General features: G+C 38.5%; 1 protein-coding gene and 1 long non-coding RNA gene across 5 annotated transcripts in view; one reads left to right on the top strand and one right to left on the bottom strand.

The window, feature by feature from the left end:
• Window positions 1-960: 960 nt before the first annotated feature.
• On the bottom strand, window positions 961-14,081 carry LOC122864658 (formyl peptide receptor 2-like). 4 transcript variants are annotated; one of them, XM_044172192.1, is made up of 3 exons: window positions 13,924-14,081; window positions 3,700-3,880; window positions 961-2,542 (listed from the first exon to the last, which is right to left on the bottom strand). In XM_044172192.1, the coding sequence occupies exons 1-3, from the start codon at window positions 14,064-14,066 to the stop codon at window positions 1,655-1,657; spliced, it is 1,212 nt and encodes a 403-aa protein (XP_044028127.1). In that variant the 5' UTR covers window positions 14,067-14,081; the 3' UTR covers window positions 961-1,654. The 4 variants fall into 4 exon arrangements, with proteins under 4 accessions (XP_044028127.1, XP_044028129.1, XP_044028128.1 ...); XM_044172194.1 differs by lacking the exon at window positions 13,924-14,081 and adding an exon at window positions 13,736-13,912 and having other exon boundaries at window positions 961-2,653; XM_044172193.1 differs by lacking the exon at window positions 13,924-14,081 and adding an exon at window positions 11,573-11,821 and having other exon boundaries at window positions 961-2,653.
• Window positions 6,243-14,288, top strand: part of LOC122864659 — a 24,107-nt gene continuing 16,061 nt past the window's right edge. Inside the window, exon 1 of the long non-coding RNA XR_006375274.1 lies at window positions 6,243-6,280. This is a non-coding gene — a long non-coding RNA (uncharacterized LOC122864659). The remainder of the gene's footprint in view (window positions 6,281-14,288) is intronic.

The following is a 14,288-nucleotide window of genomic DNA, read 5'->3' as shown; positions in this document are numbered from 1 at the left end:
GAGGTTACAGTTACACTGACAGCTGACAAAACCCTTTTGAGCATTTCTGATGGTAGAAAACAAAAATGTGCATAGAAATCAAGTGACAGATTATTAGAAACGCAATGGAGTTGCAGTATGGTTCGCATTCTTCTACCCTTCAGTGTGACCCCTGAACACAAGTCAGTGTCATGACTAAAGTTATTACTGGCTTTCCTTTTAATAGTCTCACTTCCCTCTGCCTTCTTTCCTATCCCTCCACACTTACCACAATTCCACTTTTAATCTCTGACATTAATCACATGCATCAAAACGCAACTTTACAGGAAAATGTTAATCTGACCTCACTATACCAGCATGTACCATGTTCATTTTGAGAACATTTATCAAATTACAAGAAATTGTCTATACTGTTCAACAAATATTTGCAAAAAAAACACTTGCTCATCTGTGCAATTTTTTATGCACCTACAAGAATTTACTGCAGTCTGAGAAGGAAATAATACTTACACTCAGTAGTCTAAACTACAATAGAAAGGATAGTCTCAGTACTTAAATGGCCATGCCAGTGATTTTGCATGTCTTTGCTCATTATGTACAAATGTCTGAGCGAGATGAGCCATTATACTCAACAACTCACCGTCTCTATTTTCATGAAAGGCACATTTTTCACTTGCAGTAATGCAGTTGTGAGCAGAGGCTTCTTTCAACACTCCTGAAAGTTGCCTGCAGAAAACGATTGTTTTGATGAGCTACAGTTACACCGAAAAATCTAATCCAGAAGACGAACACTAAGCAGACACTGACACCATGAAAAGAATAATATGAATATTGTTGCTATGTGTTTGTTGTTCAGCAGCTGGCTGATGCCAAATCGCCTTTGAACATGCCAACAGGAAGTTGTATGTATATAGTTGTATGTAGTCCCTGCTCGCAACTGCATTGCCATGTGATCATAACATAACTTCAGGTCCACAAATATCAAGATGCAGCTTTTATTTTTCTGAAGGATTACGCATTATGCATAAAGCAAGTTTCAGATCTCAACAACTTTCATGCCTTACTGAAATAATATGAAATCAATGGATGTCAGTTTAACCTTTTACCACCTACTACATTGCCCGTGGTACTTTATAGAACTTTCACAGCCTGCCAGTACTAGTACTATGAAAACTTTTATAAATATGAACATGCAATATACCGTCTGTATCAAGAGTTACAATGCACACCAGTGTATAACACTAACACCTTAAAATGTGGGAGATGGGGGGATGTGGGAGTTCCTTGTATGCTTCAGAAAATGTTCAGGAGTAGTTATTGTTAAAGACAGTGAAATAAAATAATAGTCTTGTGTCCATGTGGTAATTGTTCTGTTATCTCTTGTTATATGCCAAACATATGTCAATATGTGTCATTTTTGAGTATTTTTATATCAAAATGCCTCTCTTTTAAAAATGCAGGTGAGGCCAACATTTCTCCCCTTATCACTCTGTATTTGTAAAACCATGCCCATTTTTGAGCCTTCCAATCATATCTGAGGGATTTGATCTAAATCACTCACAGCTAAAGACATGCTATCCGCTATTTCACTGTGACTTTAATGGGTTAAAACATGAAAAACCACCAGAATGCTCCTTTAATGCTTGAAGACGTGTTTAGGAAACTCTGCGAAACCTCAAACTTTAGCTACTTCCACTGAAGTCTGACTCCTTCCTGCCACCACAACAGTGGTGTGTTTCGACCCAGTGCTGTCGTCCATAGAGCGGTCGTTGGACTGGGTCGTCTGTCCGTCCTCGTCGTCCGCCAGAGCTCTCTTGTACACCCCCGCCAGACTCTGCCTGAACCGTCCCCTCATGTCCAGCCCCATGCAGAAGTACAACAGCGGGTTCACACAGCTGTTAAAGTAGGCGATGCCCGACGCCACAGGGTGCCAGATCTTCACCACTGGGTTCTTACTGTTCACCATCTTCACCAGCAGGAGGCAGTGGTATGGTGCCCAGCACAGGAAGAATGCGACGACTAATGCTGCTAATATACGTAGAGGGCGGGACTTCCCTGACAAGCGGGTGCGTCGGATGCCAAGTCCAGCCAGGATGTAACAGATGAGGATGACCATGAAAGGCAACATGAAGCCACACAGAAAGCGGATGGAGTAGAGAGCAAGTTTAGTGCTGCTGTTCCCCCCCTTCTCCTTCGGGTCCACAGAGCACTTACTCAGGTTGTTCTTCAGGTAGACTTGGCGGTGGATGAAGTACGGAGTGCTGAAGACGATCGCAGTGGTCCAGACGCAGAAAGCCACCACCCTCGCGGCCCACAGGGTGCGTCGTCGCCTCGTGAAGACAGGCTGCCAGACGCAGAGCACTCGGTCCAAACTGATCACAGCCAACAGAAAGACAGAGCAGAACATGTTGGCATATTTGAAGAAGCCATTGAACTTGCAGAGGAAGATGCCGAAGGGCCAGTGGTCGAAGAAGAGCTTCTTAGTGAGGGAGAAGACTCGTGTGAAGCAGAAGATCAGGTCCGCTATCGCCAGATTCACCAGCCACACGTTGGTGACCTTTGGCTGAGGAGGAAGAAGGAAAGAAGAAAAGAAAAGAGGGGGGACGAGAAAACAAGGAAAGGGGATAAATAAGAAGGAAAAGAGGAGAATTGCATGGGAATGTTTAGTATTGTACTAAACATTGTCATACACACAGATAGAAACAACAAAAATTAGCCCAATAGTCCCCAGTGTGCAGCTACATACAGTACTGCCTGTCAAAAAAACAGTAGTGCAGCCATTAATTTACTTACAGTAAACTGACCCTTCACTAAACGCCTCCCCCCAACAGCAATTATCCAACCATAGCTTAGCAACCGTAACTACGCACAGCAGGTCTGTCAAGCTTTGGATTTCTCCACATGTTGTAGTGGTGTACATGGGGCTTTAATAAGAGTGATACTCCATATCTCAAGAGTTTAGAGTGTGGTGTCTCTTTGCTTCAGCCTATTTTGTGGTGTTACAGTTTTCGATTGAGAAACATTTGTTCAGGACTGGAACATTGACCCTGTGGGAGGCAGAGTAACTATAGCGACTCTCTCCTGCTCCTTATTTGGTTTCAGGAAGTTTACACTCCAGCAACTCTGACCAAACTTGTTGAGTTGGTATTGAGAATGCAGAAATGAACTCAGTCTCTTTTACATTTTGAATAGCACACTCCAAATTAAAAAAATCACAGGGCTTTTTTCTTATTTTTTGGAACACACTGTTTATGAGCTATTTTCAAACCAGCATGGCCAAACTTCCTTCTTTGTGTATCACACATCAATACACCCATGCAGTAGGTTTATTAATAGATGGACCCTTGATGCCCTTGGGATGTGGCTACATCAACAACATCTCATTAGGAAATGGGAAGAATTTCACAGTGGCTTGCTCAGTTGTTCAGAAATGCAGTTTTCAAGCCTTATAATTAATATTACAGAATACTGATATTTATCATAAATTTGATACAATCTTCACTTTGATTTGAGTTGAATTATCTCCATTATGGAGATTAGAGATAATTATGGAGCAGAATAAATAAATGTAGTGTAGTGTTTAGTGGTCTGGTCTTTTATAAATGTTGTTAATCCCTGTTTATGGAAGTTAACAACACATTAACAGGACAATGAGCTTCAAGGGAATCATTTCTTTTTTCTAAGAAAGTATTTGTAACTCATTGTACACTGTATATCCACCTTGAGTTTGAATCCGGCCACCCAGATCACCATGGAGTTCCCTGTGATGCCGAGCACAACGGTCAGTGTGTAGAGGACGATGGAGACGTTGTCCATGATGGCGTCAATGTCCACAATTGTTGCCTGGTCATTCTTAGAAGTGTTGGGGATGTGAAGAGAGGCATTGAGAGACATTGTGTGTCTGGAAAACAGAGAATACAAGAATATCAAAGTGTTACCCATCATATTACTCCTGTTTCTAAACAGACAACGAGGAAGAAAAGACAACAGGATGACCTGACACATGGGGGTCAGAGTGGATTAGTAAAAGCCTATATCAAAATACAGTTTGTGAACAGTTTTATTTATTTCTGCAAAGCCTGGAACGGGGTAAAACTTTTGATTATTTGTGTGCAGTTTAGTCATTTGTACCATTGAATTACCACATTCTCCCCTCAAATAAGTTTTGAGCATAAATTAACAATATTTATTTCGTGAATGACTTTAAGGAATGTCAAAGATAACATTGTGTTTAACAGCCAATAACCCAAAGAATATTCACATACTGTAACTCAGTCCAAAGGCCACATAAATCTGTATTAAACCCAAGCAGCACATTTAGATTTCAGTTGATCGAAATGCTTGTTTTGTTAAAATATGTAAGTTAATACTACTAATTCGAAGTAATAAATTAAGTGTTTTGAGGACACAAATTGTTGATTTGAGCAGAGAAGTTACTAATTTAGTTATTAATTTGAGCATGACATGATCTTTTGTTCTGTAGATGTTGTTGTAGGAGAGTTTTAAAGGGATTTAGATAACATTTTTATCCCCATCATGAGCAAAATGCACAAGTTAATTACAGTTTTCACCCAATAGCAGCATAGAAAATGTATTGCAATACTCAGAAATGCAGCTGAATTACAGTGAAAGCAAAGGAGCTGACCCGGTATGTGACCCAGTCATGGTTCTTTGCAGCACTGAATGTTAGGAAAAGGTATAACATATTGTTTGCCTTCATGTTGCATTTTTAGCATTCATTAGATCCACCAAAGTCAACAACTGAGCAGAAAGTTCAATTGCATCAATGGTATCAGCTGAAACAAACAGTGAAAACCACAAAACTTCACAAATCATACCCACAAAACTTGTTTTTCCAGGCTTGTCTGTTTTAAATTTAGAGTCTTATTTTTTCACAAGATAATTTATTCTAGCATCAGCTAACAGGATAGTGCTGGTCAGTTTGACAACCATCATACAGAACATCCCATTTGTGTGGTAAAATATTAAATTACTTATGTGTCAGTGGATTACAAATTCAAATCTACCAACCGCTGACATTTAGTGATGATGTTAGCGGTTGGTAGATTTGGCAAAAAGACTGTGGTGTATCTTTTTTAACCCCCATAGCATCCCAACTGGGTGGGGGGGGTTTCCGAGCAGCTTCAGGTGGTGCCCGACACAGATATGACCCACAGTGAGTATTCCTGCATTTTATACCTGTCTTATTCTGTTTTAGCTTGTTTTTATTTTCTATTATCTTGGATCTTTAATGACTCAATCATTTTTATTGTATTTAAATGTCTTTTTGTGGTGTGTTTCTTTTGCACTTTGTTGCAATGCTTTAGATTTTTTGTGTGAAGCACTTTGAATTGCCTTGTTGCTGAAATGTGCTATATATAGTATCTTGCCTTACAACGAAACCTCGCTGTTTCCTTCCTGTTTTCTGTCATTTTTTTTTCTGTAATTGAATGTTCCATGTTACCTCGATTGAAACTGAGACAACTCAGGGACCATTTGCATAATTGTTGACCAGCATCTAAACGAGGTTGACAATCAAAAGCCTCCACAACAGCTTATACAACATGTTTATGTTAACTTCACAGGTCTTAAATTGGCTCATGTCTTACCGAAAGTTAAACGATCAATGTCAGTTTCATCTCCGTGTCTCCAATGGAAGTACCTTTAGGACTTAACTTTATTTTTATCTATTTGTTACTTGTTGACCTTGTTTCCATGGTCAACATTGAACTTTGGAAGTCAGTTTTTAAGCCAACATGGACAAGAAGTCCTTCAAGTGCTCAGTAACAAATGAAAATTTGAAAATCTACAATTCATTAACAACTAGTCAAACTCCATCTGCTGATGAAGATCGTATAATATGATTGAAAGCTCCAGAGCAGCTACTAAATGAATCTTGTGGTGAGATTGTTTTCTCAAATGTGTAGCTTTGTCATAGTTTGGGGTTTTTGTCCTGTTTCCCGTTTTATTTTGAAGTGTTCTCTTCTTCTCGTGTGTCTTGTTGTTTTACTTCCTGTCTTTGTTTGCGTTCCCCTCCAGTTTTGGTTGTTTGCTCCGCCCTAATTAGTTGCACCTGTGTCTCGTTGTCTCCCCTACCTAAGTGTATTTAGTCCGAGTTTTTACTTTGTTTAATGTCAATTTGTCATTTGCGTGTGGTTTCCCATTTGTTCAGCTTGGATGGGTCTTCGCGTCCTTTTTTTTGGACCTTGCATGGATTTTGTACCTTGCCTGCTCCTTGTCTGATTTGTTTTCTTGTCTTGGACTGCCTTCCTGATTTGGACCTCTGCCTACCTCACTATCTGTAAGATTTTCCTTTATAATAAATTACTGAACTGCATCTGCATCCTCTAAATCTGTGTTTGGGTCCTATTCCCTTGAGTTCCCTGTTTCCCTGCGTGACACCCATACAACAAGTTTGGCTTAGTGCAAACCCTGGAAGCAAAGGGAAAAGCATTCTAACAACTCAAAGCTGTCTTAAATAAATGTATGACTGTCTGTCTGTATTTAAGGCATGTAGAGATGATTTTAAAAAAACATTGTGGTTAACCATGCAGTAAGATTACCTAACCAGCAGTGAAAAGCTTATTTGTGGATGTACTGTATTAGTAACTAGCTTGTTAACTAACAATAGTTTTGGAGTTGGAGTTGCTCAAAGGTGTAGTTGTATGTACTTTTTAAAACTTGACAGAAGCTTGCAGATCAAGCTACCTCTGAGGGTACAGTGACGAAATTGATGATCTTCTATTTACTGAGATAAGATGAGCCTCTCATTTTCTCTCCAAAGAGGTGAATAAGCACTTTTTCCTAACACTTGAGTATTAATTTATTGCTCAGATCTAATTTTTGTCTTGAGCAAAGAATGTCACAACTATGCCCTAAATTCTCACATTAATGGAAAAACAAATCTAGATTACATGAATAGTCATTAATGAAAATAAATGAAGAAAATAGTCAGGTCAGCCATTGAGCAAATAGGTGAGAAGGCAAATAAGAGATTTAGTAGCACAGAACTGTATGGGTGTGAAAAAGGAGTCAGCACAGTGAAGTTGACAGCTGATCGGTGGCCACAGGCTGGAGATGTATCTAGAGATATATCCGACATTCAAGGAGGCTGAGAACAAGGTTCATATATTAAGTGACCTTACCAGTGGTAGCAAATGCAGTTGAGCTTAAAAGGAAAACAGTCCAGCTGACAAGAACAGAAGTAGTTCTGCAGTTTACAGATGAAAGGATTATGCCCTCAAAAGGGGAAATGAAGAAAAGTGCAGCAAATGTACAGCTTCCTTCAACCTACAAAAAAAAAATCTTCTGCCCCCTGGTAGCTGATGGTGTTGAGGGCATCGATTGCTGCACCTGTCCTTTTTAATCTGATAAACTCAGGAGATCATGTGACTAACAAATGAGTGACATTAAATGATACACAAGACATCTAAAATATTTCATTTGAAATGGCGCAGGCATAAAAAAAATGTGTACTTGGTTTGAATATTTATTTGATTATTTTATTTATCTCCATGTAAACATCATAGCTTCAAAATGAGTTGGGGGGAAAAAAGGATACAGATTATGCGATATTGTCAGTCTGGAATTAAAACATTTATTTTACCAACTTAGAAGCTACTTAAAGGGGGGGAAAGTGGAAGTAAAGAGAAGTTTAAAATTATGACTTAGACAAGATAGTTTATTCTTTGTCATGTTTAAGATAACACGAAAGATCCAGCACAATGAGTGGATATATACTGTAATTCACAGAACTATATGTCAGTGTCCCACCAGACAGTTATGCCGCACATCTGGTTGTCATTTGTGGGTGCTCTCTGAAATGTGTGAGTAGCTTGTCTGTCTTCTGAGAACCATCATTGAGTGAGTGAGCGATCATCAGTTTCAGGGGGGTAAACAGTTTTTCTGATGCTAATCTGATAAAACTGCTGCACAGCCTCAGCAGACATGGAGCCAAGTTCCCAATGCAGGTCCAACATTTAAAAGCCTTGCGCTTTATTTATTTTTGTATTATGTGACTCATGCAGACACTAAAAATGAACTTAAATTTGTTTTCAATCAAACCCCTTTCCTTTCACATGTCACACACCTGTGATGTGGTTTACTGGGGATGTGGGAGAAGTTTGCCTTTCTGCAAGAAAGCCTAACCAAGTAGTTTTGTACCTAACTCTAACCAAACTCGGTCATGTGTTTGACCGATCCAACCACCCTGACCTGCTCCATACAAAGACTTTGTCACTCTGTCACCTGACTTCCTAAAGACTTTCTGGCAGAAAGCCTTGAAGGTTAACTTCTCCCATGTGCAGTGGGCACAGGACACAGCTTCTCACAGTGAATCTAATAAATTATGAAATTGGTGTGAATATGTCATTAACATCAACTGTTTTTTACAATGTCCGATAGTGCACAAGAACTGAATTACAGGACGTTAAGTTGGGACTCGTTTAATTCCTGTTTCTTCACATGTTATATGTAAAGCATATAAGCCTCCCCCTTTTCACAGCTTACATTTGACTTGCAAAAAGCAGGAAAAGCACAGGTGTAAGTAATAACATTTACATGGCTCCATTCCATCAAGTAAGCCATTCAGTGAGTGAGTATGCACAACACCAGAGCTCTGGAACTGGCTCACCTAAATGGAATGCAGCCATCATTAATGCTATCAATACCACCTGTCAAAATGTCCTGAAAAGGGTCTCTTCAGACTTGTTACGGAAATGTTACTAGCTCCAACTTAGTAATACTGCCATTGTGACGTTTAAGATGTAAAAGTGACAAGGGTGCATTTTTAGACATGAGACCATCAGATTAATGTAAAGAGGTGCATGTCTGCAAGGGGCTATAGATAATTATGCAAGACAGTACTTATCCGACTGTACATCCAATATACAGTAGGATATAAAATTTACGATGGCTGAACTCCATTTAGCTGCTTCAGGGTCCTGTATTGTGTCTACTGGCTCACTGTCATGGCTTACTGGGACACTAGAATGAAATGGAGCCATCGTTAATGTTATTAGTAACACCTGTGCTTATGTTGCAATGACACCTCAAAATGTCTGCTGTGAAAAAGGCCTATGGTGCAATTCATTTTAGAAAAAACAGTGATGGAAAAACAAAGATTTTGCTAACAGAACTTTAATGTATAATGGTTAATGTAACCATGGTTAAAGCTGCACTGATCAATATTTTCATATTAACAAAAGATGGTATGATTACATGTAATGTGAACCCACAGAGAATAATCAGCACTACAAAGTACTTTAGAGTCCTTCAGCTCATTGTTTTGGTTTTATGACCTGCAACACTACTGTTTTGGTTTACGTAGTTTGTATTAGTCCAAACAATATTACAATGTTGCAAGTTTTCAGACATTCACTAGGAGGTAACTGTACACAATCAGCACAGGTATTTGTGAACAAATATAAGGTGCTCATAGGCCATACCGTTGAGTACTGGCCCAATTCAAGCTCTAAACCACCATAAAGTGAACCCACCAAAAAATGTAAATATCATCATCCGTTGCATGGAATACTTGTGTTCATACAACTGCACCCCAATGGTTGCTGCAACCCTAGATTAGCAATTAAGTTGCTAATTTAAAAAAAAAAAAAAAAGCTTAGCTAAATGTTTTGCTGTTGCTGTTTTTTAAGGTACGAGTGACCCATGTTTCAGTAAGTTACCTCTAGTAACCGGTGCTGTTTTGACACAGCACACTCCCCAGTTATTCTTCTGAGAAAAATCGCTGTTAAATCAGTAGTAACGCATTACTTCCCGTCAACCAGAGGACTTTTCCCATAAAGAACTACCAGAAATTAAAGATTTTATCCCTGCACATGTGAGTCTTAATGAACTGGATGGTGGAACTAGATTGGATTGTGGCAAAGTGGACATTTGTTAATATGAAGCAGATGTTTAAAAATGACACAACTCAGAAACAGAGACAAACTGTAGTTTCAGTGAACATCATTGCCCTAGGCACGTTGAGAGGAAGTACATCATACCACAGAAGAAAAACATTTATGAGCCCCCCTGCTGCTCATCACGCAGCAGTTCACCACAAACAACCATTCAATTCCGAGTCATGCTCTGTCTCAACCACAAACCGCTGTGAGCTAAATTAGTCCACAGCTCATACATTCTGATTAAACATTACAATAACTATTGTTTACCTTTCCCACTGTTAGCCAGCAAGACAATTATGTAAAAGTAAACAAATTAGCAGTAAAATGTATCACAAGTAAAATTCTGAAGAATGGTTCATGTCAAAGAATTACTGAACAATCTAAATCGCCACAAAATCTGGACAATCAAAACAACACAGCCAACAGCAGCTTCAGTCTTTGTAGTGGTAGAAAGAAAAAGATTTCCTGTACTGAACCATTTTAACTTTGTCACAGAGACAATAAGCCACAGATATTGCACTGAGCAGCAAAATATAAACTTCCCACTGTTTAAGGGGTTTGAACAGAGAAAACCTTCAGCAACTCACACAGCTTGAAACAGTGGTGGGTTTTTTGTAATCAGTGACTTTGCAGGTCAGAAGACATTAAGGCATCTAAATTAAAACTGGGCTAAATTTGGTTGAAAAGTGAGTTGTTGTTTTTTTGTTGTTTTTTAGGTCTAGGTTACATATAACTTTTTTGTCATTTCAGTGACTTTATTATAAAGCAGCTCCTAACTACGTGTTGAGAATATCGTCATCTAAATGCTTTTGAAACCGTTACATGTAACCAACAAATAGTTGTCTTTTGACCTCCAGATCACCAAATAAGTGCTTATTGGTCATGAAGTGATGCATACTCAAAATCGAAGTGATGCTTTCTGTTTCCTATAATATGGCTATTTCACAAATTAAGTTCCCCTCCAGACACGTTTTTAAAATACGAAAAAATACTCTGCTATGATTAATATTTTGTTTAACATGGTTATCCCACATAAAAAGTAAAAGATGGCTATAGTTAGAATTTACATATATTTGTGTGATTTTAAAACTTGAATGCAGTCTCTTTTGTTCCCACACGTCATAGTGATTACTGAAAACATTAATAAATGTACAGCATGTATTTGCAAAGTCACAAAATGTTGATACTGAACGTATTTCCAAAATGTTTAATATATTAATATTTGTTTTCGTGCAATGTCCTCTTATAGCAACTAAAGTATGATTAAACTTTTTATGGTTTTGTTTAGGCACTCACAGCACTTGGTTAAGTTTGGGGAAAGATTGTGGTCTTGGTTAAATGATAAAAAAAAAGTGAACACTCACTTGAAAGACTGGACGTGTTTATCAACATTTAACCAAAATCACTAACCTTTTCCCAAAAATGAAAAATGCACATAATCCAGGCAGTACTTATGTTTCTTGCATAGCATATTTGGAAAAACAATTTAGTACTAAATATACATAATTTCTGACACAAGGTTGGGAAAACAAAAAATCAAACGTGTTTATCAAAATTACACAATAGCTGTGAAATTTTTAGGCATACATTTTAAATATAAAGCAACAAAAAAGTGGTTAATATTGTCACTGAACGTGTAACAACGCTCATCTATAAAATCAGAATCACAAAATGGCCTAATTTCTTACCTGCAGATGTTTAACTGATATCACAGAACTGAGATCAGCTGCTTCAGTCTCAGTGGTCAGAGGCAGGAGTGAAGACGCATCTTCATGAGCTGTGTGTGTGTGTGTGCGCAGTAAAGTTCCCCTCTGTCACTGTTATGCTTGAAGTGGTTTCAATGTCAAAAGCTGAACGAGTGTGTCCCTTCTCTCTCTCACACACACGCACACACACACACACAGACTCTTCCTCTTTCACGCTCTCATTTTATATCATGTGTGTCTGGCTTTGTCTTCCTGTCTGCATGCTTCTCTTTTTCTCACACAGCCACACTCACTTTGTCTTTCTGTCCTTGTATTTATCACGCACAGATGCATAAACAGAGTGGTTGACCATCTTGCGTTCATCACACAGCGTTATTACTTTCCTCTTTAGTTACCAATCAGATTCCTCTAAAAAGGGCTGATGACCTCGTGTTATTACAACACATAACTTTAGATAATCGTCATTATTCCACAAGGAAAACTGGTCTAAATAATACATTGTGGTGCATGTTGGACTTTGAGTTATTCAAACATTTTTTTTACAAACACTTAATTCTCACAGTTTTGGGGGTTTACTGATTTCCACGCAAAAAAAATCACCCATAATTTATATATTTTTTTGTGTGATTTTTAAACTTGGGTGCAGCCTCATGTTCCCGCACATCATAAAGTAATCGCTGTTTACGGTAAACAGGGTCCTCTTTGGCTCATAGTATAGGCTTCCAGTAATAGAAAGAAAAGACGAAAAAATGAAACCACCAAAGATCCACTGAGCTGCTGATGCAACTCAGTGCTCTGAAGTAATAATAACAAAAGACACAAATAAATGGTAAAAATATAGCATTTTAAAACTGGATTTTTGCTTATTTTTCATCCAATATTCAGCTATATGTTATTGAACATAAATGCAGATAAATTCCAGGATGTTCCTTTAAAAAATAGCTCTTTAAAAAAGTAAAGTAACACTGTACAGTGCACAATGGGTAGTCCAAGCTTCAGCCAATATTTAGCCTCCGTAAACTAAAGGAGTTACTGCGTCCTTCAGTAGGTGATTAACTCTTTGGCTCCACTCATTCAGATTTGATTAATCACTTTTTCTTCCTTCTTCCTTTCCTGTGTCTCAGAGAAATGTTACAATGTGCAATCACTTTCTTGTTTCGTCCTCGGCCAATGGTTTAGTCACACACTAAACAGGGCTCATAACCTCCTGATGTTGCGAAGGGTCATGACAGAAATAACATCATGCAGAGAATTTAATTTCAGATTTCCTGAATTACGAAAATACAGCAGTTCTGTGTGTGTATACATGTTTAGTGCACCTAATGACGTGTACCTTAACTTAAGATTTGTGGTTAACTCTCAAGTAATTTAAGGGGCAATTGCACATTTGTAGTCCATAGATGTGTTTGTGTGTGCTCTTGTACTTCGATCTTTGTAACGACCAATTTGAGTTTTAGACCTTTTTAGAGTGAGGACATTTTGTTGGCTCCTCACTTTGTCAATAGACTTTTTGAGGTTAGATTAAAATTCATATTAAGATTATTATAGTAAGGGTTGGTGTTGGGTAAGGTTTACTGTTTGGGACAAAGGAATGCATCCTGTCAATGATAGCACTCAAGTATTTTCAGTTTTTTACAATTGGTAACAAATGTTTCTCTATACTGAGTTCACTTTTTCAAAACTTTAACGCTGACAACATTTGTCTCCCAACAGCAACACTTTGTCACTCATTACACAACAACCTTAAAACAACACATATCACTATTGTCTTTGAAGTACCTTTTACAGTTTTTTACAATTGGTAACCCACATTTTTCTACAGTGAGTTCACTTTTTCAGTTCTCTTTACCAACATGAAGATGACAATCTAACATCCAGAATGCATATAAGGAGAAACTTCACAGAATCCTCTCTAATCTCAAACACGCTCACACCGCAAGATTTGAAAATAATGGCTTTTCACACAATAGTAGTATTGATAGATAGATAGATAGATAGATAGATAGATAGATAGATAGATAGATAGATAGATAGATAGTATTAAGATTATCATGCCAGAGGGACCAATACACCGTGATCTCATGTGATCTCATGGGGAAGCAGATGTAAACAAAAAATGGAGACAGAGGTGGTGCAACAACTTACCTTGGTTACATCAATGATTTGCAGTGAGAAGAAACAAAAGCAAAAGCACGAGTCTGGGTGAGGAAAAGGTTGGGGAGATGAGGTCAAGTCTTCAGAGAGAACTGGAGGTGAGGTCAGTTTTGATATAGCCTATGTCAACAGTAGCCAGTATGCCATCTAACGTTAGCCTCAAGGGCCAGAATGTTTACCGTTGCTTGGCAACACTGTCAGCGTCACCGTCTCCTTGTAGACTTGTCTCTCTTGTAGACTGACATAAAGATGGACGACGCGTCTCCACTTCCTCCCACTGTACAAAATGAAGCCAAAATATCCCGGATGCGGGAGCTGCCATCTTGCGCTGGTGACGTCATTTGGACGCGGTATCCTGGTCCTGCTCGTACACCCGGCCGACTCAATCGCGAGCAGAGCTCAGCTGTCAATCATGACGTGATCAAATAAATAATCAAAACCAAACTTATCAGAAAAGTGAACACTTGAACGTACATCAGCATGATAAGAACTACCTAAAATGACAGAAACCACCTTTGCGAAAAATGTATTGGCATTGACACGT

Source organism: Siniperca chuatsi, linkage group LG17 (genome assembly GCF_020085105.1).
Source record: "Siniperca chuatsi isolate FFG_IHB_CAS linkage group LG17, ASM2008510v1, whole genome shotgun sequence".
Taxonomy (NCBI): Eukaryota; Metazoa; Chordata; class Actinopteri; order Centrarchiformes; family Sinipercidae; genus Siniperca; species Siniperca chuatsi.
Note: the sequence above shows the minus strand (reverse complement) of the source record. Positions and strands in the feature narration are given on the sequence as shown.